The sequence below is a fragment of the Canis aureus genome, chromosome 10 (genome assembly GCF_053574225.1).
Source record: "Canis aureus isolate CA01 chromosome 10, VMU_Caureus_v.1.0, whole genome shotgun sequence".
Lineage (NCBI taxonomy): Eukaryota > Metazoa > Chordata > Mammalia > Carnivora > Canidae > Canis > Canis aureus.
This window is the reverse complement of record NC_135620.1, coordinates 66,114,000-66,138,070: the sequence shown is the minus strand read 5'-3', so window position 1 is coordinate 66,138,070 and position 24,071 is coordinate 66,114,000. Positions and strand designations below refer to the sequence as shown.

The 24,071-nt window shown below is 38.8% G+C and overlaps 1 protein-coding gene across 6 annotated transcripts in view; it reads left to right on the top strand.

The window, feature by feature from the left end:
* Window positions 1-24,071, top strand: part of TMEM245 (transmembrane protein 245) — a 102,034-nt gene that overhangs the window by 9,414 nt on the left and 68,549 nt on the right. For all 6 annotated transcript variants that reach the window (XM_077912834.1, XM_077912835.1, XM_077912833.1 and 3 more), the window contains exons 2-6: window positions 3,142-3,259; window positions 4,831-4,932; window positions 17,367-17,483; window positions 20,458-20,676; window positions 22,776-22,945. In XM_077912834.1, the coding sequence (XP_077768960.1) occupies window positions 3,142-3,259; window positions 4,831-4,932; window positions 17,367-17,483; window positions 20,458-20,676; window positions 22,776-22,945 (726 nt within the window). The remainder of the gene's footprint in view (window positions 1-3,141; window positions 3,260-4,830; window positions 4,933-17,366; window positions 17,484-20,457; window positions 20,677-22,775; window positions 22,946-24,071) is intronic.

Below are 24,071 nucleotides of genomic sequence, written 5' to 3'. Positions count from 1 at the left end.
TTTTAATTACCTGTTTTCTAGCTTCATGATACTGCTTTTTTTTTTTTTTAAGTGTTTATTTATTTATTCATGGGAGAGAGAGGCAGGCTCCATGCAGGGAGCCCGATGTGGGACTCGATCCCAGGACCCAAGGATCATGACCTGGGCCAAAGGCAGGCAGGCACTCAACCGCTGAGCTATCCAGGCCTCCCCAGGATATCATTTTGAATCATTATAGTCATCTCAGTTTTTATTGGCTGCTGCCAATTTTGTGTAACCTGGGAATTCAGGTAATAAGCCTTCTAGTCTCTTACCTGAATTACTGACTAAATGTTTCATGGGGTGAGGCTGGTAACCCCTGTTGTGGCATACCCACTGAAAACTGACCATTTGCTAAGGATCGTTTTTTATTTCAACAGTTTGTAGTTGCCAAAAATAGACTGTTTTTATTTTTGCTTGTGAATATTGGGGCAGCTTTTCATCTTAATTTTTTAGCACCACTCTTTTTTTCCCTCACCATTAAGAAAGACTTTGGGGCAGCCCGGGTGGCTCAGCGGTTTGGTGGCGCCTTTAGTCCAGGGCGTGATCCTGAAGACCCGGGATGGAGTCCTATGTCAGGCTTCCTGCTTAGTGCCTGCTTCTCCCACTGCCTGTGTCTCTCCCTCTCTCTCTCTCTCTCTCTCTGTGTGCGTCTCATGAATAAATAAATAGAATCTTAAAAAAAAAAAAAATAAAGTTGACTCTGGATCCAGATTCCTGGGTTCTAATCATGGCCAGTTTTTAGCTGTGTGACCTTCAGCAGGTCACTTCCCCAAAGTCCCAGTCTCTTTCCTCTGTAAAATGGGGATGGTCGTAGTATTTATTTCCTGGAGTTATGAGAGTTTTTTTTTTTTTTTTTTGAGTTATGAGAGTTTAATGAGTTTATATACATAAAGCATTAGAACAGGTCCTGGTCTGTAGTCAGTGTTACGTAAATGTACTGTTTTACTCAGATTTTGTTCTGCGCTCTACAGCCCTACCTCAGATTGAATTCCCAGATTAAATGTATGTGGTTCTGCAGGCTTGAACTGCTTTGAAGCAGCTGTGGTCTCACTTCCCATGTGCTCATATATATGTGGGGCTTAAGATCTCTTGAATATTTCATCTAATGGCGTTGCTTGAAGAAGAATATTTTAATATCCTTTCCATGATGAAAGAGTTAGTTCTTACTAAAGGCTCTTTGTAAAATACAGAAAAAAGTAAAAGGAAAACCAAAATTTCACCACCCCAATATAACTACTAATGTCTTAGCACGTTTCTTTTTCCTCCCGCCATGCAGTGGATACAATCATGTCATATATATGTGATTTTTGTATTTTGTTTTTTCTTTGAGAATACCTTAGGAGTGTTTTTTAAAAATACAGTTTTTGTTTAAAAAGCCTATTTTAATGGCTGCATAACATTTTATTGAGTGAATCCTCTGTACTCACTTCCCAGTTGTTGAACTGATTAGGTTATCCACTTTTTATTATTCTAAATTATACTGTGATGAGCTTCTTTATAGCATAAAGGCTTTTTCAGAATTTATTATCATTTAGTAAGTTTCCAAAGCTGAAGTCTTAGGTCAGCAGCTATAAACCTTTTAAGACCAGAAGACTATTTTATTGATCAGTATTGATCTCCAAATAAAGTAGGAGATAGTTTTTTTCTTCTTCTTTTGTAGTAATCAGTTCCTTTTTCTTCATTCTCTGAATTGTAACAAAGTTTTTTTTGTTTGTTTGTTTTAATTTACCTTTCTTCCCCCAAGGTTCAGGTTATTTTTTTTTTTTAAAGATAGATTTATTGATTGATTGATTGAGAGAGCAAGTGAGAGAGAGCACGCACACACAAGCAGGAGGGGCAGAGTGAGCGGGAGAGAGAATTTCAGGCAGATTCTACCCTGAGTGTGGATCCTGGTTGTGGGGCTGGATCTCACAACCCTGAGATCATGACCTGAGCCAAAACCAAGATTTAGACGCTTAACCAACTGCACCACCCAAGGGACCCCAGGTTATTTTAATAGGTTCTTGGTGTTCACATTGTTCTGGGTTATGTATTTCTTCCATCTTTTGTAAGTGTTATGAGAGAGTTTTACGTAGGCTGTGCAGGTGTTTCATTAGCACAGGAGTCCTTTGGATTTAGTGGAAGAAAATTGGGGAGGGGACCTTGGTGGTTCCTCTGTTCTCAGCTCTTGCTGTTTCTTCCTCTGATAATATTTTTTTTTAGCTACACTTCTTGAGCTTTGCACATAATTTGACTGGGGTTAACTCTCTGTGACTTAGATTATTTCATGGGTTACACTTGAGTTGGCTGCCTTCTTGCTAGCTTAAAAAAATTCTTTACACATTTAACAAGTGTAGATCATAGGCTGTGATGGAATCTTTTAACCTGATTCTTTTGGAAAAGCTTTCTTTCTTTTTTTTTTTTTTTTTTTTTTTTTTAAGATTTATTTATTTATTTTAGAGAGCTAGCAGGAGTGGGAGGGGCAGAGGGAGAGGGAAAATCCCAAGCAGACTCCATGGTGAGCATGGAGCCCGACGCAGGGCTTGATTCCAGGACCCTGAGACCGTGATCTGAGCCAAAACCAAGACTGATGCTCAACTGGCTGCATTCCCGGGTGCCCTGGGAAAGCTTTCTTTTTTTGTTGTTCTTTGCTAAATATTAATTTATAGAACTTGAAGAATTCTACCATATTAAGCTCCCACGTCCATAGCTTAAAAATGAATATTTTATCTTAAGCGTCTTTATACATTCAGTAACTTTTGAACTCCAGCATATCCTAAAACCATGTTTTTTTGTTAAGACTATTTTTTTCTTTTAAGATTTTTATTTCTAAGTAATCTGTACACCCATTGTGGGGCTCAAGCTCACAACCCTGAGATCCAGAGTCGAACGCTCCATGGACTGAGCAAGCCAGGCACCGCAAGACTATTTAATATCACTATGTGCTGGTTTATTTCAAAACTTTGATTTATCCACACAGAAGAGGAAAACCTACACACCTACCATTTAGCACCACCACCTTCATCTTATCTGTGTTGTATCCACAGCTCTCATGCTAACGTAGATGTTTGCAGATTCTGTATAATTGTATGTTTATTTCCATGTGTATATATTTACAACTGTGTCTATATTTCATTTAAGATCTGGACGTTGGTAGTTGGCTATGTGTTGACTGTTTCATTCAAGTGGAATGCAAGCACTGAACGCTACTTGAGAGCAGTTTCAATTCCTGTCTGGATTATATTGCTTTTTCATTTAGGTGGGTCCCTTTTTCTAAGAAAGTCTAGCTTAAAATCAGCAGAGGCTGATCATGTGAATCAAAGTGATTTTTTTTTGTAGTGTTATATGTTGCATTTAACCTTCTTTAAAATAATCTTCAGAAAATGTTGTGCTTTAATCCTTAAGCTTTAATACAAATGTTATGTTTTAACATGTCTTTTAATTATATGAGATGTTCATTTTCAGGAGGTCCTTTAAACAGAAATATATCCTAAAAAAATAGAGCACCCTTGAACTATCATGGCCACTTTTGAGTGTCATACTTAAGGAGGAGATAGATAAGCAGTCAAGTGTGTGAGAAAGGTATGGGAACCAGAGGTATTTACTCAGGATAAGAGAAGGGGCCTGGGCCACATGGGTGGGGAGGTAGTGGAGGGAAGGAAGAGATAAAATGTGGAAGGACTGTCCTGTGAAAGAGCAGTTTAAACATCTTTGTAACCATGAGGGAGAGATGTCAGAGCAGTGAGTTAGCTTCAGACAGATACAACTGTTCAACGTAAGAACCATCAATGTCAGCTGCTTGAAGGAATAAGTTCCCTGTTACTTGGGACTCTTTACTGTTAGCTGGGTGGCTGCTAGGATGTTATAGAGTGATTTTTTTTTTTTTTTTTGGAGACTCTTTTATTTCCCAATCTTAAGCTTATGGCAACATTAGGTTCTAATTTAAAAACAAAATTCAGGAACCTAGAGCAGTAGTTAGCCTATTTCAAGTAGTTTTTAGAGCTGCTTATTGTTAAACATAAACTAAAAACCAGTTGACTGAAGGTAGGTCTTTGCTTAGAGTATGACATGAAACAATGCATTACTTTCTAGCTTTGCTGATTTGGAATCCTAGAGGAGTAAGTTATATTTTAGCAAGATTCCCTGATGTCTGATGTGACTCATTTTGAATTTGGGGAAGGCCGTGGAGGGAGATAGGTAGTCCATGAGGCTCTAGATCAACTCAGGGAAATGCAGATGCCTACTGGTAGGGACCAGATCCTTGGATACTTGTTAGCATTTTTGCTGTATACACTGACGCTACACTGAAACTTTTTGCAGTGCTCTTTGGGGTCATTTCACCCTTTCTTGAGAGATGGGAGTCCACACCCAGTGGTATTTCCAGGAAATAAAGTCAGGCTTTATGGCTTTAGGTTCTATGTTTGATGCAGGTCATTTTGGGGTTAAATGAAAGGTTTGAGTTCAGGATTATCTTCAACACTGGGTATGCATTGGAACAGACTTGATTCCTCAGGTGATAGAAGCCCATTAAGGTTAGGCTGGCACATACCCAATGCTTTAGACTAGGGGCCTCAGAACAGGACTGGATTTACCTAAGAGAAGTTTTGAACTGTTGTTTCATCTGTTTTATGGCCTTTAAATTTTTTTTTCTCCTATGAAATGATTTTGTTAATGACATCTATGCCAAATTGTTCTGTCAGTCTGTGGAGTCTTGTTTTTTTCAATCTAACCTTTACCTTCAGTCAGTGTTGCTAAGAATAAACTGAGTCTTTCAAAGACAAGTGCTAGATTTTTATCTAACTAAAAATGTTAACTCTTAATAATTTTCAGCATCCCTGGCTGGCTCATGGAGAATTCCTGTATTCCTGGTTATTGTTTTCCTGATGTCTGTGGGCACCCTCTATGAGAAACAGAATGGAAAAGAGTCTTCTGGTAAGAAATAGGGCATTCTATTAATACTACTTTAAGAAGTATTTGGGAAAGGAGCTTTATTTAAAAAAACATGCAATGGCAAAACTGTTTTAAATCTGTATAAAAATCTGTGGTATTTTCTGAACAAAATAAACATGTTTAAAATATTTTAAGTTTTAAGAATGTGCCTCACTCCCTTTCCCTCCTCCCCCCCCCCATTTTTTAAAGATATAATTCACCTAACATAAAATTAACCATTAACTTTTTAAAGGTGGATTTAGTATATTTACCTGTTGTGCAACCACTACGTCCATCTAGTTTTAGGACATTTTCATCACCCCAAGAGGAAATCTTTTACCCATTAAGCAGCTAACCATAAAGTTAGGCTATTTATTTGAGATCTTTTTTCTTTTTCAAAAAGATTTTATTTATTTCTTTGAGAGGGAGAGAGAACACAAGCAGTGGGGGGGGGGGAGAGAAAGAAAGAAAAAGAAAGGAAAGGAAAGGAAAGGAAGGAAGGAAGGAAAGGAAGGAAGGAAGGAAGGAAGAAAAGAAAGAAAGAAAGAAGAAAGAAAGAAAGAAAGAAAGAAAGAAAGAAAGAAAGAAAGAAAGAAAGAAAGAAAAAGGAAAGAAAAGAAAGAAAGAAAGAAAGAAAGAAGAAAGAAAGAAAAGGAAAGAAAGAAAGAAAGAAAGAAAGAAAGAAAGAAAGAAAGAAAGAAAAGAAAGAAAGAAAAGGAGAAGCAGACTCCCCGAAGAGCAGGGAGCCTGATGCTGGGCTCCATCCCAGGACCCCGGGATCATGATCTGAGCTAAAGGTAGATGCTAAACTGACTGAGCCACCCAGGCTGCCCAAGAGATCTTTTTTCTTTTCTTTCTTTTTTTTTTTTTTTGAAAGATTTATTTTTATTTATTCATAGAGACCCAGAGAGAGAGAGAGAGGCAGAGACACAGGCAGAGGGAGAAGCAGGCTCCATGTAGGGAGCCCGACATGGGACTGAAGGTGGCACCAAACCACTGAGCCACCAGGGCTGCCCGAGATCTTTTTTCTTAATGTAGGCATTATCATTCTAAATTGTCCTCTTAGAATTGTCTTTTCATCCCATAAATTTCATTTCTTATGTTTCCATTTTCTTTGGGTCAAGATACTCTTAGATTTCCTTTTTGAATTTTTCTTTAACATATTGGTTAATCGGAATTGTATTGTTTAATTTCCACATCTTTGTGAGTTTCCCATTTTTTTTGTGGCTTGTGATTTTGGTTTCCTATCTAAAAAAACCATTGCCAAATGCAGGGTTGATCTTGTATCCTGCAACTTTGCTGAATTTATTCATAGACTTCAATAGTTTTTTTATGGTTTCTGTAGGATCATCTATCTCTAAGATCGTGTTATCTGTGAATAGAGATAGTTTTACCTCTTTCTAATTCGAATGCGTTTTTTGTTTTTTTTTTTGTTTTTTTTGCCTGGCTGCCCTGGCTGGAACTTTTAGTACCATGTTGAATACACCATTTTCTCTTAAAAGAGTATTTTTTAAATACTCTTGTTGCATGTGGTTTATATCCAGAAATAGTTTGTTAAAGATATAGGTTTCTAATAAGTTGTAAGGCGAGGCGTTGGGTAGTCAGATATTAATGATCCTCAGATCATCACACTGGACTTCCCCTTATCCATCCATGTGGAAACAGCTGTGACTGGAGAGGTAGGTCTGAGTAGCACACAGTTTCTACAGCAACTGACATTTATTCCTTCTTTCTGATGAAGTAAAAGCAAATTACTAATTGCAGCAGAATTTTCAAAGAAAAAAATAATTTCTCAGATATTTTGTTATAGTTAGGAAATTAACTTATTTTTTCTATAGTTAGAAAATAAACATTCAAAATCCCACTGTCCACCTAAAGGTTAACTAATGCCTTAAGACTTTTATGCCTTCAGACTTTAAAACCCAAGAGAATTGGCTCATAGTGAACATTCTGTTTTGTAATCTACATTTTAAACTATGTCACGAGAACCTTTCTGTGTCCAATATACTTCTACAACATTATTTTTAGCATCTTCATTTTATGCTAATCGCAGGGCTATTTGTGGCACCCTGGTGTTATGTACAGCTGCCTCATAGTTTGTGTTTTTGTTTTTGAATTAAATTGCTCTGTTTATTATTTTATATGGAAAGCTTATAAAGCTTCCCTTTGATAGTGGAAAATAGGAAAAATTTTATTTTGCTCTTTTTCCAATTTTTCTTTGCTCCACCTGTCTTCCTGGTCACAATCTGTTAGACTCTATGGTTATATATGAGACTAGTAGAAGTGAATTTCCTGTTTTGACAACAATTGTAGGAAGCTTAGTGGTCACCACTTGTTCCTCTGGATAGCTTTATCTCCCCCCACCTCCTTATTTCTGCTAATAGTGGTGATTCAGATAACTCGGCTTAACTCTCACCCTTCATCCATCACCCCAGGATGGTTTTATTTTTTTGTTTGTCTGGAAAGTTCTCCCTCCCTCCCTCCCTCCCTCCCTCCTTCCTTCTTTCTCTCCTTCCTTCCCTTCCTTCATTGAGGTATGTATATTTGACATATAGGATTATAACAGTTTTAGGTGTATAACAATGATTTAATGCTTGCACTGTACATTGCAAAGTGATTATAAGAAGTCTAGTTAACATCTGTCACCTTATGTAGTTACAAAAAAGATTTCTTGTGATGAGAACTTTGAAGATCTCTCTTAGCAACTGTCAGATATGCAATACAGTATTATTAGCTCTAGACACCATGCTGTACATGACATCTCTAGGACTTATTTTATAATGAAGTTTATATCTTTTGACTCCTTCACCCATTTTTCCTATCTCCTACCCCCAGCTATGGCAACCACCAATCTGTTCTCTGTATCTATGAGCTTGGTGTGTGTTTGTGTGTGTGTTTAAATTCTACATGTAAGTGAGATCATATGATATTTGTCTTTCTCTGAGTTATTTCACTTAGCATAATGCTCTCAGGGTCCATCCACACTGTTGCAAATGGCAAGGTTTTCTTTTTTTTTGGCTGAATAATATTCCATTGTGCACACACACCACATTTATCCATTCATCCATTGATGGGCACTTAGGTTGTTTACATGTCTTGGTGATGAAAGACATTTACTTACTTGGTAAGTAATGCTGTCATGCACATGGGGGCATATAAATCTTTTCCAGTTAGTGTTTTTTATTTCTTTAGGTAAATACACTGAAGTGGAATTGCCAGATCTTATGGTAGTTCTATTTTTAATTTCTCTAGGACAGTTTTCTCTTCTTGACTGTTTTTGTCTAGGGCTAAGTCAGTATGTTGTTGCAAGTATATGAATAATGTGGCCTGAAACGGTTTTTCTCTTGGGTGTAAATTCTAGCTAGCTGTGGGGCACCTGGGTGGCATAGTCAGTTAAGCCTCCAATTCTTGGCTTTGGCTCAAGTCATGATCTTAGGGTTGTGAGATTGAGTCCTGTGTTGACTCTGTGATGAATGCAGAGTCTGCTAAGGTTTCTCTTACCCTCTCCTTTTCCCCACCTTACTCATTCTCTCTCTCTCTCTCTTAAATAAATCTTTAAAAAAAATTCTAGTCAGCTAGTGATAGCAGCTTAGGGAGCTATGTGGTCAGGTTTCTAAGACCAAGTTTTGAGCTGTGGGAAAAAGAAGACCATGTTTGATCATTATTATTGTTTTTCATGTTTGATTATTATTATCAGCCATAAACTCAGCATGGTGATGTGCTGGCATGCCAGCCAGATATCTGGTAGTTGTATTCTAGACTATTAGAAGGAAGGAGATCACAGGGACACAATACGTGTTGAGAGCAGATTTGGAAATGTTGTTTTTTCTTGTTTTGTTTGCTCTTATTCTAGCCTATTTCAGAATAGATTATTTTTTTGAAGATTTATTTATTTATTTGGAGAGAGAGAATATGGGGATGGGGAGAGAGAGAATCTCAAGCAGACTTTCCACTGAGCTCTGAGCCTGACTTAACCTACTGAGCCACCCAGGTGCCTCCAGAATAGATAATCCTTTCTTTTCTTTTTTTTTTTTTTAAGATTTTATTTATTTATTTATGAGAGAGAGAGAGAGAGAGAGTCAGAGACACAGGCAGAGGGAAAAGCAGGCTCCATGCAGGGAGCCTGATGTGGGACTCGATTCTGGGACTCCAGGATCACACCCTGGGCCGAAGGCAGCGCTAAACCACTGAGCCACTCGGGCTGCCCCAGAATAGATAATTCTTGACCCAGAATCCTTTTACAGACTTCTAGTCTAATCTTCATCATAAAATAAATCTTTAAACATTTTTTGCCACCTTAAATTTCAGAGTCTGTCTTTTTACTCCTAGTACCTTGTTTCTTGAAGGCATCTAGTCTATATCGGGACAACCTTTCCCTTTTATTAGAGTCAGTTCTGTCCTGTAGATGTCACTATAATATCCTTAGGTACAGGAAGGGCTTTAATGCACTGCCGGGGCAATATGTGCATTTATCTCTTCCTTACCATTACTACTGTCCCATTGTAGGACGTGTCTCCTCTTCACCTGTGCAGGCATTTTTCTCTGTGTCTTAAGAGCTTTGAAAGCTTTGAATCTTGCTGTTGTAGGACTTTTATGGTATATGGTTTGCTGGAGTCACAGAATTAATCCTTTGGATCGAAGCATGAAGTTTGTTTAGTTCCTAGATCTCGAAAACTCTTCTTGTGAATCATCATGGAGTTAGTTTCAGTGGTTCCTTCTGAACCCAAGGTGCCTTACTCAGTGGTTTTCTCTTAGACCTTGGGAACTCTTACATGGCATTTTTCTGGAACCCCAAGATAATGTAGGAAAAAAAAATGTGTCTACTGTATTTTAAAATGTACTGTCTTTTTAAATCCATAGGTAACTCCCCAAAATAAAACCCTTGTAAAGTAGATATGTCCATTTTACCAATGTAGGCATTTAATTTCAGAGTAAGACACTTGCCCACATAGGCAACTGGTAGAGCTAAGATTTAAAACTTAGAGCCCTTGACTCTATGCCTGGTATTATTCTGCTTCACTCTTTGAATAAGCATCAGTCATCCTGGAAAGGGAGTGGCTGCGCATCTCTTTTGTGCTCAGGTGTACCTGTGAGCTCCTTAGTCTTGCCATGGGCCCTGTAAGCCTACCGCGAGTGTGGGAACTAGCTTCTTGGCCTCCTGCATCCTACATGTCTCACTTGGTAGAAACCTGGAATTCAGTGTCAGGGTGTGCCCTTGGCCTGTGAGGAAAGAAGAATACTCGCTTTAATAGCAACAGTGGTGAGGCCCTGGTGGGCCCTTTAAGCATGCCATATTATTTAATTTTCTTAAAATCCAGTAGGATAGGTACTTATTTTACAAATGGGAAAACGTAGACTCATTTACTCTGAGTAAATTTACACTTAGAAGTACTTTTTCAAAAGGTAGGCAAACAAGCAATCCGATGTATTTTTAATGCCCTGGACACCCAGTCTGACAAGTATGGGCCAGTCCAGCTGAGTCTATTCCTCTGAATATTGGTGATGGTTTATAAATGATGAGAAATACCTTGGCAGGAAGGCTTAGTAGTTGCCTTAATCATTTTGGGATAACATGCAGTATGAGTGAACAGGTTTGGTTCAGTTGAGCCCAAAACTAGAAAAAGAAAAGGAACACACTGGATTTCTTACTGCTCCTGTGTTACGGCCCAGTCTGACACAGTCAGTTAAATGGGCCTAGAGAAACTCCTGGTTTATATCCAAGCCCTTGATACTGACCAGTATCATTGAGAGGGAGGCATATTTTCCATGTTAGTGATGGAAACAGAAGCGTTCTTCAAAGGGAAGTTTGCATGCTGGAGAGAGTTTATTTGGTACGTAGTAGAGCCCCCTTCCAATAAGCATCCTTGGATGTATTTCTGGCATCTGCCACTATCACTGTGAAAGAGCACTAAGTAGATTGAGTATCTCCTTATTTAGACTGTTCTTGAAATATATTATCCTTTGGTTATTAGAAACGTCTGCCCGTTGTTCAGCTACCCATATTAACAGATACAGACTGAACATGTGATCTGTGTCTTAATGTGCCATACTATGAGTTTTTGTCCCCTAGTGCTAGGCTGCTAATGTTAGTGGCCTGCTTGTTTGGTCTTGTGTAGATCCCTGTTTTTTGGGCCTCCACTTGATGCCGGCCCCGTCTCCGGGGTAGACTGACACTTGAAACCTTGGATGCTCTTTCCTTTTTTTGTTTATAGTTCTTAGGTCCCAAGATTCCCTTGTCTGTGTGCCTATTTTTAAATGGGGCTTTTTTTTTTTTTTTTTTTTTTTTCTAGTACTGTGCCTAGATTCTCAATCCTGGCATTCTTGTGTTTTAGTTCATCATTTCTGTCAGAACCCTTGGGTTTTTTTTTTTTTTTTCTGAACCCTTGGGGTTTTTTGAAATGCAGGAGGATATCTCTAAGACAGAAATCATGAAAGTGTCTGTTTGATAAATAAGAGCAGTTATCAAATCTTACATCCATAATTTTCAGATACTTTCTGTGGATTTTCCCTGTGTGCTCTTCTTTTCATTCCTTTGCAAAGTTTCAGGCACTCTAAAAATTTGCCGAATTGTGTATTAGCAAGCATGATATCGCATAGTTTTCATTAATTTAGCTGTGATATATTGAATACTTACTGCATTGTTTTAGTGACATCAGCAAGTTAGAGAAAGGGTCTTTAAGCCGTAATTGTCAAGGTTTAATTTATTGGTTTTAATTTTTCCTTAAGTCTTTCAGTGCCTACTGGATACAAGATACTTCGCATAACTCTGGGGAGATTTAAAAATGTGTGGTAAGGGCATAAGACTTAGGAAGATGTCTATAATATGAAATAGAAGGGGGATGAGAGGCACAGACAAATACTATAGGAGTGCTAGTGGCTTATGCTCATAGATTCTACTGTCAAAGCCAGTGGTTTTGAAATAGGTGATGGTGATGTGATGGCTAACATTTATTGAGCAAGTCCTACACACCAGGCATTGTTCTGATTGTTTTATATGTATTGTTTCACTTAATTCTCACATGCAGAAGGAATTTATATAAGCTTCCTTTCAAACGTGAAGACACCGAGGCATCTAGATTTTAAGTAACTTGCTGTGGTCATCTAGCTTGTAAGGAATAGACCTGGGATTTGAACCTGGGCAGTCTTGTTTCCTCACCTGTGCTCCCAGCCACTGCATTGTGCTAATTGTACTACCTCTGTGCATAGTGAATATGAGACCCCCCCCCCCCCCCCCCCCGCCGCCTTCTACCTCTGCATTCTTGCATCTCTCCACTCTTCTCATTGTCCTAGCCTTACTGGATTTCTTAGAGAAATCAAGCACACACTGCTTTTCCTTGGCTTTGTGTTTTTACACTTGCTTTTTATTTAGATTTGTCCTTCTGGAAATCTTTTCTCCCTCTGCCTTCTAAGACACCAGCCTCTACCTTCCCCTCCAAGATAGACTTGCTGTGTCTTTTTTCTTTTTGGTCTGGATATCATCTTTGAATGGATTTAAAGGGTGGCATCTTTTACCATTCTTGTCAGGTGGTAGTCCTTGCCTGACCTCCCAAGCATGGATTAGGTTTCCATCTTCTGTGCTCCCCAAATGTGCTATACTTGTTTTTATTTTAGCTTCTAGCTTACTGAATTGTAACTGTTAGTCTAAATATTAGACTGAGTTTAGGACTTGGGTCTTAGTCTCTAATCTCAGCATGTAGCCGAATCACCTGTTTGGTGAATGAGGACTTTGTGGGCGTTTAGAAATTAGAAGTCAAATTGCAGCCTAACTGAAAGTCCATATTTAAGCAGTTATAAAATTGTTACTTCAGAGCAGCTTAATTCAAGGAACTTATTTTTCAGGATCTCTCAAAGATGAATCACTCCTTGACTAAATTACTTGTGAAGAGGTGGGTTTAGTAAGTTAGGACCCTTGACTAGTCTTTGATCTTATGTAAGAGAGAACACTTTGTTTGGATTCTGACTGGAAGTGTTTTTCTCTTTCTGTTCTGCTGTCCCAGGCCATTAGTCATCAGGTATTCCCATTCTTTGCTATGGAGCAGAGCCTAAGAAACCTCTCTTGGGTGCACAGAAAGTCCTGTCTTCTCTCTGGCGTAATCAGTTTGTTTTTGAAAATTCTGTCTGGAAGTCTGAAAAAGCACTTTAATATGTCCAAATCTTCCTCTGTTTCCCCTCCATGATTGTCGACATGGGGATCCCTGGGTGGCGCAGCGGTTTGGCGCCTGCCTTTGGCCCAGGGCGCGATCCTGAAGACCCGGGATCGAATCCCACGTCAGGCTCCCGGTGCATGGAGCCTGCTTCTCCCTCTGCCTGTTGTGTCTCTGCCTCTCTCTCTCTCTGTATGACTATCATAAATAAATAAAAAAATGTTTAAAAAAATAAAAAAAAAACATGATTGTCGACATGTTATTCCCCTGCGGTTATCTCTATAACCATAATCTGGAAACTTGGGGTTTACCTTTGACCCTTCATCTCTTTCATTTCCTTTATGGGTTCGTCATCCAGTCTGGTATATTTGACTACCCCCTGTCTATTAAATGCAGTCACTTTTCGAACTTCTCCCCTGTTAGCTGCGGTAGACTACACTGTCATCATGCCTTGCCTGTAGTATTAGTTTAACTTCTTTCCCTGTACCCATTCTTGGTCCCTTCCAGTCTACTCTTGACCAAACAGCAAGAATGATCTTTTTATATCTCATAACTGTTCATTTATTCACAGACTGGGGCAGGGAGGTGGGTGGGTGTGGTCATGAAGGGGCAACACAAGAGATCCTTGCAGTGATGAGACTGCCCTGTATCTTGTGTCATGTTGATATCCTGATCACGATATTGTGCCCCAGTGACAGGACATTATCACTGGGGGAAACTACGTAAAGGGTAGACAAGATCGCGCTCTGTCATTTCTTACAACTACATGTAAAGCTATAATTATCTCAGTAACATTTCAGTAAAAATATTATTACCCTGTTTAAAATTCTTCACTACTTTCCTACTCCTTTTAGAATAAAGCCTAAAGTACTTACTACTTACTGTGGTCTTTCGTAATTTGCATCATCGTCTAGCCTGGTTTATTCGATACCAGTTTCCTGCTAGCTGTGCTCCAGACACACTGACCTTCTTACACTGTCTTTAACATGCCAGTGTCTTCACTTACAGCCTTCCTGCTCACTTCCTTTTGCCCAAAATATTGTTCTTTACATTCTTTTGATTAATTTCTTCTCATCCTTTGTATATCAGCTTTCTTTTCTTTCCTTTTTTTTTTTTTTGCATTTTCTTTTTATTGGTTTCAGAGGTAGAGTTCAGTGATTCATCAGTCTTACATAACACCCAGTGCTCATTACATCAGGTGCCCTCCTTAATATCCATCACCCAGTTACCCCATCTCCCACCTTACCCCATCTCCCACCGCCCCCTCTCTTCCAGCAACCTTCAGTTTGTTTCCTATGATTAAAAGTCTCTTATGGTTTGTCTCCCTCTCTGATTATGTCTTGTTTTATTTTGTCCTCTGTTCCCCAATGATCTTCTGTTTTGTTTCTTAAATTCCACATATGAGTAAGATCATATGATAATTGTCTTTCTCTGATTGACTCATTTCATTTAACATAATACCCTCTAGTTCCATCCATGTCGTTGCAGATGGCAAGATTTCATTTTTTTGATAGCTGAGTAGTAGTGCATTTTATATATACCACATCTTCTTTATCCATTCATCTGTTGATGGACATCTGGCTCTTTCCATAGTTTTGCTATCGTCGACATTGCTGCTATGAACATTGGGGTACAGGTGCCCCTCTGGATCATTCCATTTGTATCTTTAGGATAAATACCCAGTAGTGCAATTGCTAGGTCATAGGGTAACTCTGTTTTCAACTTTTTGGGGAACCTCGGAACTGTTTTGCCGAGTGGCTGCATTCCCCTTTCTCCGTATCCTTGCCAACATCTGATGTTTACTAATTTGTTAATATTAGCCATTCTGACTGTTGTAAGGTACTATCTCACTGTGGTTTTGATTTGTAACTTTTGATGCCAAGTGATGTGGAGTATTTTCTCATGTGTCTGTTGGCCATGTATATGTCGTTTTTAGAGAAATGTCTGTTCATGTCTTCTTCCCATTTCTTGATTGGATTACTTGTTTGTTGGGTGTTGAGTTTGATAAGTTCTTTATAGATTTATAGATTTCTTATAGATTTTGGATACTAACCCTTTATCTGATATGTCATTTGCAGATACCTTCTCCCATTCTGTTGGTTGTCTTTTGGTTTTGTTACCTGTTTCCTTTGCTGTGCAAAAGCTTTTTAGCTTGATGAAGTCCTAATAGTTCATTTTGCCTTTGTGTCGCTTGCCTTTGGAAACATGGCTAGTAAGAAGTTGCGGTGGCCAAGGTCACAAAGTTTGCTGCCTTTTTTCTCCTCTAGGATTTTGATGGATTTCTGTCTCACATTTAGGTCTTAAATCCATTTTGAGTCTATTTTTGTGTATGATGTGAGAAAATGGTCCAGTTTCAATCTTCTGCATGTAGCTGTCCAATTTTCCCAACACCATTTGTTTTTTTTCCAATGGATGTTCTTTCCTGCTTTGTCAAAGATTAGTTGACCATAGAGTTGAGGGTTCATTTCTGGGTTCTATATTCTGTTTCATTGATCTCTGTGCCAGTACCACATTGTCTTGGTGATTACAGCTTTGTAATAGAGCTTGAAGTCCAGAATTATGATGCCTCGGGCTCTGGTTTTATTTTTCAGCATTCTTTTGGCTATTTGGGGTCTTTTCTGGTTCCATACAAATTTTAGAATTGTTCATTCCAACTCTTTGAAAAATGTTGATGGTATTTTGATAGGGATTGCATTGCATGTGTGGATTGCTCTGGGTAGCATAGACTTTTTAACAATATTTGTTCTTCCAATCCATGAGCATGGAATGTTTTCCCATATCTTTGTGTCTTCCTCAATTTATTTCATAAGTGTCCTGTAGTTTTCTTTTTTTTTTCTTTTTTTTTTTTTAATTATCCTGTAGTTTTCATAGTACATATCCTTTACCTCTTTGGTTAGGTGTGTTCCTAGATATCTTAGCCCATTTCAGGGCCTGGCCTTCTTGTCTCTACGAGATGACCAGTCCTGGATTTGCTAAGCAGGTGGAATTCATTTGGAGCTGAAATTCATTGGCTTTCTGAATGATCAAGGCTCTTTTCATTGGTTTGGCTGAATTCTATGCTGTTACATTGTATATTTGCCTGCCAAAAGTAAGGTCCCATCTCTGTGAGGGTGGGTATATGATTTGGTGAGTGTTAGTGTTCTTAGTTGTGGACAGTAGAATCCACACTAGCTAGTCTAAATAGAGATACTGGTTAGCATGTAGAATTTTTACATATAGAATTTTTGGAAAGACTAGACAGTTAAGCTTGGATCTGACACAGGCAGAAGCAATGCAACTAGGAAAGGTGCTCAGTGACACCAAAGGACTATTTGAGAAGTGCCACAAAGTTAGGGATCAGATAGCAGAACTTTTAGAACTTCTGCTAAGTTCCTGTAGAAAAACCATATGCCTTCATGAGTGTTTGACATGAGAGTGTCTAAATTGCAGTGAGTCCCACTTTGGTCTTCTAGGTCTTACACAATTGTTTCTTCTTGGTAGAAACTGCCTTATACATAGGACCTTAGCTGCAAGAGAGTCTAAGGAGTATAGTCTAGCTTTACAGTCTCTTGGAGGAGGGAACACCTGGTATTGTGTGAGCTAGTGTGTGTTGTTTGCAGATTAAAGACTGACTGTCACAGACAGACCTCATTGGTCAGTAAATGTTTTATTTCAGTTTACTGCAAATGATTAAGCTTGGTGTACTACCTTTTAGGAACTTAACATGGGAACATATAGGAATGAAATGGAGTAACAATATGTTTTAGATTTTCAGTGGTGGGTTTTGCCTGTGCTGAATTATGTACTTTATAGAACTATATGATTTTTGCATAGTACCCATATGTTTGCCTATTCATTCATGGAATGTTCTTATCGAGAGCACCAAGTGTTGGCTGTTTTATACCATACTAGGAGCTAGTAATACCAAGTAGAGTAAGACCATCTGCATTCAGGAAACTTGCAGACTTGGTGTGGTAATGTTTTTCAACAGAGATGTGCATTCAAATTAATTTGTTAAGTTAAAAAGTAAAGAAAAAAAGCGGACTCTACTTTTATATAACTACTCTCAGCTGCATACAAGAGTGTGAAGTCCCTACATGAAACTGATACACAGAGTCCAGGAACCAAATTTTTCACATATTTTCCTGTTAATTCCTAAGGATTCTCCCTTGGTGTTGAACCTCTGGTCCAGTGGGTCAGTTAATAAACATTTTGTTATACTGCTTTAGAAATCTTAGGGCTGTGTTTCAGTTTGTAGTAGTTATTTTCCACCTTTGCTTTAAAAAGTTTTAAAAACCCATGCTTGTTTTACAGGAGCAGAGTTACCAGGGCAGGTTATTTCCATGGCAGCTTCTACCCTAGCAACCTTGGCCATCTCTATCACAGGATATGAATCGAGCTCTGAGGACCAGCCCTCCACTGAACCTGCAGGTGACTTACCTTATGAAGGAATGTTTTCAGAATCATTCTGGAAAATGAAATTCATGTAAAGGATAAACTTAAGGCCATGAGCATCACAGAATACTATCTACTGGTCCTTCATTTTCCTCTGATTTCTCTTTTTACACTTTTTCCTCCTCTCATCTTTGTTCTCACATAATCACTTTTTTCATGTTTTAATTAACTCTTTATGTTTCTTTTTTTTTTTTTAATTTTTTTTTTTTTTTATGATAGTCACACAGAGAGAGAGAGAGAGGCAGAGACATAGGCAGAGGGAGAAGCAGGCTCCATGCCGGGAGCCTGACGTGGGATTCGATCCCGGGTCTCCAGGATCGCGCCCTGGTCCAAAGGCAGGTGCTAAACCACTGCGCCACCCAGGATCCCCTCTTTATGTTTTTTATCTTGAATCTTTATCTTCCCTCCCCCTTTTAAAAAAAAAAAACCTTCTTATTTTTCTTTTCGTATTCCTTCTCACTTTCCTTTCATAGTATCTTTTTGTTTTTGCCCCCTTTAGTGCCCTGTGTACATTTTCCATATTTTTCCCCCACTTAATCCTTTCCTTATTTTGTAGCAGTCGATTCTTCTCCATTTTTTATTTTGCTCTCTTCACATGGCTTTTTTTTTTTTTTTTTAAGATTTTATTTATTTACTCATGAGAGACAGAGAGAGGGAGAAAGGCAGACACAGGCAGAGGGAGAAGCAGGCTCCATGCAGGGACCCTGACATGGGACTCGATTCTGGCTCTCCAGGATCACACCCTGGGCTAAAGGTGGCGCTAAACCACTGAGCCACCTGGGCTGCCCTTCACATGGCTTTTGTTGTTGATTCAACTTTTTCTTTTGGTTTTTGTTTTCTGTCTTTCAGTCATCTATTTCTCTGGCATTTCTTGCCTTTTTTCTCAAAATTTGCCTTGCATGCCTCATGCTGTTAATACATTAACTGCTTCCTATAAAACGGACCAGTCTGGTTGTTCTGGGTACCATGCTCCAAGATCTAGCTGATAGATTTATATCAGTTTTAAAGTCACACAGAGTTCTGGACTCACACAGAGTTTAGGAATGGAAAAGGCCATCTCTGTGCCAAGTGGTCGATTAGTGCCAGGGGTTTCACAGTTAAGGAATATTTTTGGTGAGCTGTTTCTGAAGAACTGCCTTTAGAAAAATCTTTAAAGGAGGGATCAGCTAAGAAAAAGGCATTTGAAGTGGTAGGAAAATGTATTTTCTTTTGCACATTGAATCATGTTTTCAAAATGAAGGAGGGTATGATGTTTATGGACTTACTATTCTTCTCAGTATCTGCCGCACCCACCAACATGAAGTTTCCAAATTAGAAAGATTCTCAAAGAGCAAAGTCAAGCAGAAGCACATTATAACTAGCTTGGGCTTTCGGCCCAGACCTCAGGGTAGAATGTTAGATCTGGTGAGATTGGGCTGATTTACCATGGTGCTATTATATCAATAGTAACGGTTTACTCACAGATTAATATTAACCTTAGAAGACACACTTATAATTATAATACAGCACTTAGAGGACTACTGTGTAGTTGCTTATGAACATTATCAAACAAGGGAAGGCTGTCTTTCAACAGTATTTAGTGAGTGCCCACTATATGTCAGGTACTTAGTGGAGCAAGAACAAGACAGACACACTCTTAGCTTTCCTGGAGGTGGCGTTCAACTGAAGGAAGAAAGTGCAACAGGGTAAGTGGAACATGATATAACTGCGTAAAACTATATAAAAACTATGGGACACTTAGAGAGTTAGGGTAATGGGGGCTCTTATTTCTTTCCTCTGTTTTCAAGACTTATGAAATGTGACATATGTTTATCATTAGTTTTTTTTTTTATGGAAGACAAAATGCAAATTGTAGTGTCATTTCCATCTTCATGGTATATACTGAATAATATTGCTTTAAGAGTTATATCTGACTGGGTGTTATACTATATGTTGGCAAATTGAGTTTAAATTAAAAAAATAAAAAGATAAAGACTAAAAAAAAAAAAAGAGTTATATCTGAGTTATATGGTATGTTTTGGTAAACCAGGAAATAGAAATAATATAACCCTATAGTAAAAAGTAACCTGGTAGTTGCATTGTTACAACACAGTACCTTATGTGAAGTCATTTGGTATGACCTTTATTTGAAAATTTCTCACCCCCAGCAATATGTCATTGTTTTATTTCTCATTCTAAGGGAAAGCCCTGTTTCAAAGCCCTGGGTTTGTTCTTATAAGAGCGGTTGGCTCTATTTTTAGGTAAAATGACACTGAAAAGCCATGTTGTATCGGAAATACATATACATCTAATAAAATTATATTAAAAGAGGAGAAATTTTTAGATAAAGGAATTTTGTATGTTAATATTTTGATTTATAGGGGGATCCCTGGGTGGCACAGCGGTTTGGCACCTGCCTTTGGCCCAGGGCGCGATCCTGGAGACCCGGCATCGAATCCCACGTCGGGCTCCCGGTGCATGGAGCCTGCTTCTCCCTCTGCCTGTGTCTCTGCCTCTCTCTCTCTCTCTCTCTCTCTCTCTCTCTGTGACTATCATAAATAAATAAAAATTTAAAAAAAAATTTTTGATTTATACAGTTTGAGTTTTCATTATAATAATTATAATTCTTAGCTATTGTCATAGTCTTGTTTAAATTATATATATGTATGTATAGATGTCATAAAACCTTGAACAGTGTAAAGTATATAAAGTAAAAAATTCACCATACCCAACCCTATCCACAAACAAACTTAATTTCCCTCAGTTTAAATACGGTCAGTAGTGTAATTCCCCACACATTTTTCAGTGCATACGCAAACATGCCTCTAGATCTTTTTTCTTTTTTAACTCAGTGTAATCATACTAACAGAGTCCATTTGGAAGGCTTAAAAGAGTAGCCTAGGGAGTTGCTCCCTAGGACTGTTTCTTCTCATGTGGACTAATATGATGGTGATTTTCCCCCCCTTTTTAGAGACCATGGACAGAGGAGAACCCCCTCCAGCGTTATCTTCAACTCCTTCACCTTCCTCCCCTTCACCCACCCTGGGCAGACAAAGGCCTGAAATGGGAACATTTGTCAGGAAGAAGAAAACCAGTGACATCTACTTCGTGTCCCTCGTGTGGGCCATTATTGGAGTCCAGCTCTGGTTGAACCTGTGGATTGTACAGTTGCTGCCAGTGCCTATTGCAGGTGATTGTTCACTTATGGTCTGGTCTTGGAAGACTTTTTTTTTTTCTTTAACTTTTGGATTTTATTTTATTTTATTAATTTATTGTTAACTTTGGGATTTTAATATTTGAGATAATATTAATCTCTTGTAAGATAAAACAAATGTATATATATATAAAGCTGTCTTCTAAGACTGGAAAAGTAAGTAATTCAGGTACCTTGTAGAAGAGTCTTTTATTTCATACTTTCCTGATTATTTGGGCTTAGCCTCTTACTCTAGTCAGAACCTTTGCCAAATTTGTTAAGTCCTCAGGTGATGCTCGGGTATCTGCCCTGCAGATACCTCCTAAATTTGATTAGTCCTTTCTCCTTTATCAAAGCTTTTCACTATTGATATAAATATAGTTTGATTTTTTTGAAGCCTGTTTTCCACCATGGTTTAAAAATCTAAACTCATTGGATCATTTATCTTTTAGATCATTAGTTTTAAAACTTATTATTCTCATTAACTTGGACAGTTAATGAAATAGTTACCTTTATTTTATTTTATTTTTTTATTTTTTTAAAAAAATATTTTATTTATTGATTGATGAGAGACACACAGAGAGAGAAAGAGGCAGAGACACAGGCAGAGGGAGAAGCAGGCTCCATGCAGGGAGCCCGATGTGGAACTTGATCCTGGGTCTCCAGGATCATGCCCCTGGCTGAAGGTGGCGCTAAACCTCTCAGCCACCGGGGCTGCCCAAATAGTTAACTCTAAAAAAAAAAGTTTTTTTAAAGATTTGTTATGACCAAAACACTGTATAGTGCCTGTCCTTGAGTAACATAGAATATAAAAGTTTGACGTTTGCATCTGCTTCTTGCAGATGCAAGTTCTCAAACAGAACTTCTCTTTGGCAGTTGGAGCAAGTTACAGTTGTAATTACACAAGTCACCAGAGTACATCCCATAGCCATGCTTTCTATTAAGGAATTTATAGAAATGCTTAGTAAAAACAATTTAAATTGCTCTTCTGGATTGTTCCATACTTTTTTGGTTTTGCCAGATGATTTATTTTATGCTGCCAAATTGTGTCATGTACTGTCGGAACCTCCTTCTCTTTAAAATTTGTTAGCAGGAGTTAACATTTATTCTAGTCATTTCTTAACCTTCAGGCCATAACAATTTGGCATGGCATTGGGAGAGCGGTCCTTGAACAAGTGGCCCCAGAACATTTTCTGCAGCCTGTAATTACCCTGGGCTCATTCTAGAGACCATAGGAGCTTTCCTAGGACTTCTGTAGAGATTTAAAAATGCTAATGGTGTAATTATTGAATTGGTATGTAACACTGAGTTCATGGTTCAAAAGAGTAAACTGTGAACCATTAGATTGCATGGCCAGGGTTAAAGACACAGAAATCCCTGGAGTTAGGGAAATATTAGTAGCTGGGATCCATTATCCAGGGTGCAGACTTCAAGGCTCCCCACAGATAAGTAGCACTTCCTTCTGTCCCCCACAGCTTCTTAGTTGGCCTTTAATAGGAGGCTTACCCGCTGCGTACAGGGCCACCTCGCTGTCCGGTGTGGAGGGTACCATCATATTGTGCTCTGTGAGTGGTCTCTGCAGAAGTTGTCCCTTGTGTAGCCTCAGGGACCATTTGTGACAACCCTGCTTGTACTTACTCTGCTTCTCTATTGAAGCCTGCTGAGAGATTCAGATGTACAGAGCAGCATCAAGTAGAGAAACAGGAATACCGGTGGTATAAAAGCATGATGCCAATGGAATACCTGATACTTTTCTGGTCACTAACATTGTTAAACATCCAAGGAAGAGAATAACATTTGGCGAGAGCAGCTATAATAGCCAAGGACATGTCAGGGATTAGTATTCTTTATCCCAGAAGGGTGAGGTGTGAGAGTCCAAGATAGCAGTCCCTGAAAACTTCATGACCAGGGTGTCTTATATTTATATGGGCTGTGAAATAATCCCTGGCTCCTTCAGGGATTCGGATTTCACAACTAAGGTAGGATATGGGTGGTATATTAGCTTCACTGTTTTAGAAAAGTCACATGATATTAAAGGACCTTTTCATGTTCTGACTTTGTAATCTGTGTTTTCGTTTTATATGTATTCCTTCTAGTCTGGATCCTCAAAAAGCTTGTTATTCACTTTGGAGTTGTGGACTTCCTGGAGAAGCGCTGCCTCGTGTGGTGGCAGGCTGTAGAGCACTTCCTCAGGGAGCGGCAGGAGGCTCTTGCACCCTGGCCAGTTGTTGGGCTTGGAAAATTCTTGTTAAAAGTTGATAGCAAGGTATTGTGTTTTAAGAACATGGGCTGTTTTAATGGAGCATATATATATATATATTTTTTTTTTTTCCCCCATTTCATGGTATTTGTTGTTCATACTGTGATTGTTGACAATACATTTAATGTCTAAATCTGTGATGAGATTTAAAATTTAGAATTATGGCTTATATAAGGATAAGATAGATTTAGTTTAGCTTAGTATTGTGTAAGTAGTTTTCCCTCTTAAAAATAGGAGAAAAGGATGTTATGGGACACCTTGTTCAACTCCCTCATTGTATAAAAACCAAATTGAAATCTAGAGGGGAAATTACCTGCCTAAAATTATATCACCAGGTAATGCTGCCTCAGTGCAGTGTTTCTGGAGTGATTTCCACATGTCAGATAATGTGGAAAATCCACTGAGTCACAGGAAACTGGATGTAGAAGCTCTGGTTAGTGGAGAGACAGCAATCCATTAAAATTTAGAGGCTGTGTTTGAAAGCGTGGACCCTGATTCCAAACTGGTTTCAGATCCCAGTTCCACTACTTACTAGCTCTGTGACCTTGGATGAGTTTCTTAACTTTTCTGTGCCTTGGTTTCCTTATCAATACAATAAATATAATAGCATGCCTCTTGTAGAATGGCTCTGCAGATTAAGTGAGTTCATATCTGTACAATTTCTAGGTCAGAGCCTGGTATATAGTAAGCTCTGTGTAAGTGTTAGCCATGGTTTTAATTTGTGGATGAAAGAAGGTACGGGATACAGTGGTAGTACGGAGCAAGAAAGGACTTACGGCAGGTGAGGCAGTGGGAGAAGGGAGGTTTTGCAGAAGAGGTGATGCCACAGCAAACTTTGAAGTACAAGTAGGAGTTTCTTAGAAGTTGACAGGGCAAGAAGGACAGGTGATGGAGCAGTGCAGAGATGGAGACTGCCGCAGCATGACTTCTTAGCACCAAGGAAGCAGTCGTGACTGGGATATATGTAGACGGAGGCTGGGGAGGCAGGCTGAATCAAGGTCCTCGTGGGTGCTGTGCTGTATGAGCCGGACTTCCTCACAGAGCCTAGTAACTGCTTCCCTGAGCTGGCCTATCCACGACTTCAGGATAAGAAATATTGGTAGGTGAAACCAGCGTAGAGAGGGGTGACAAG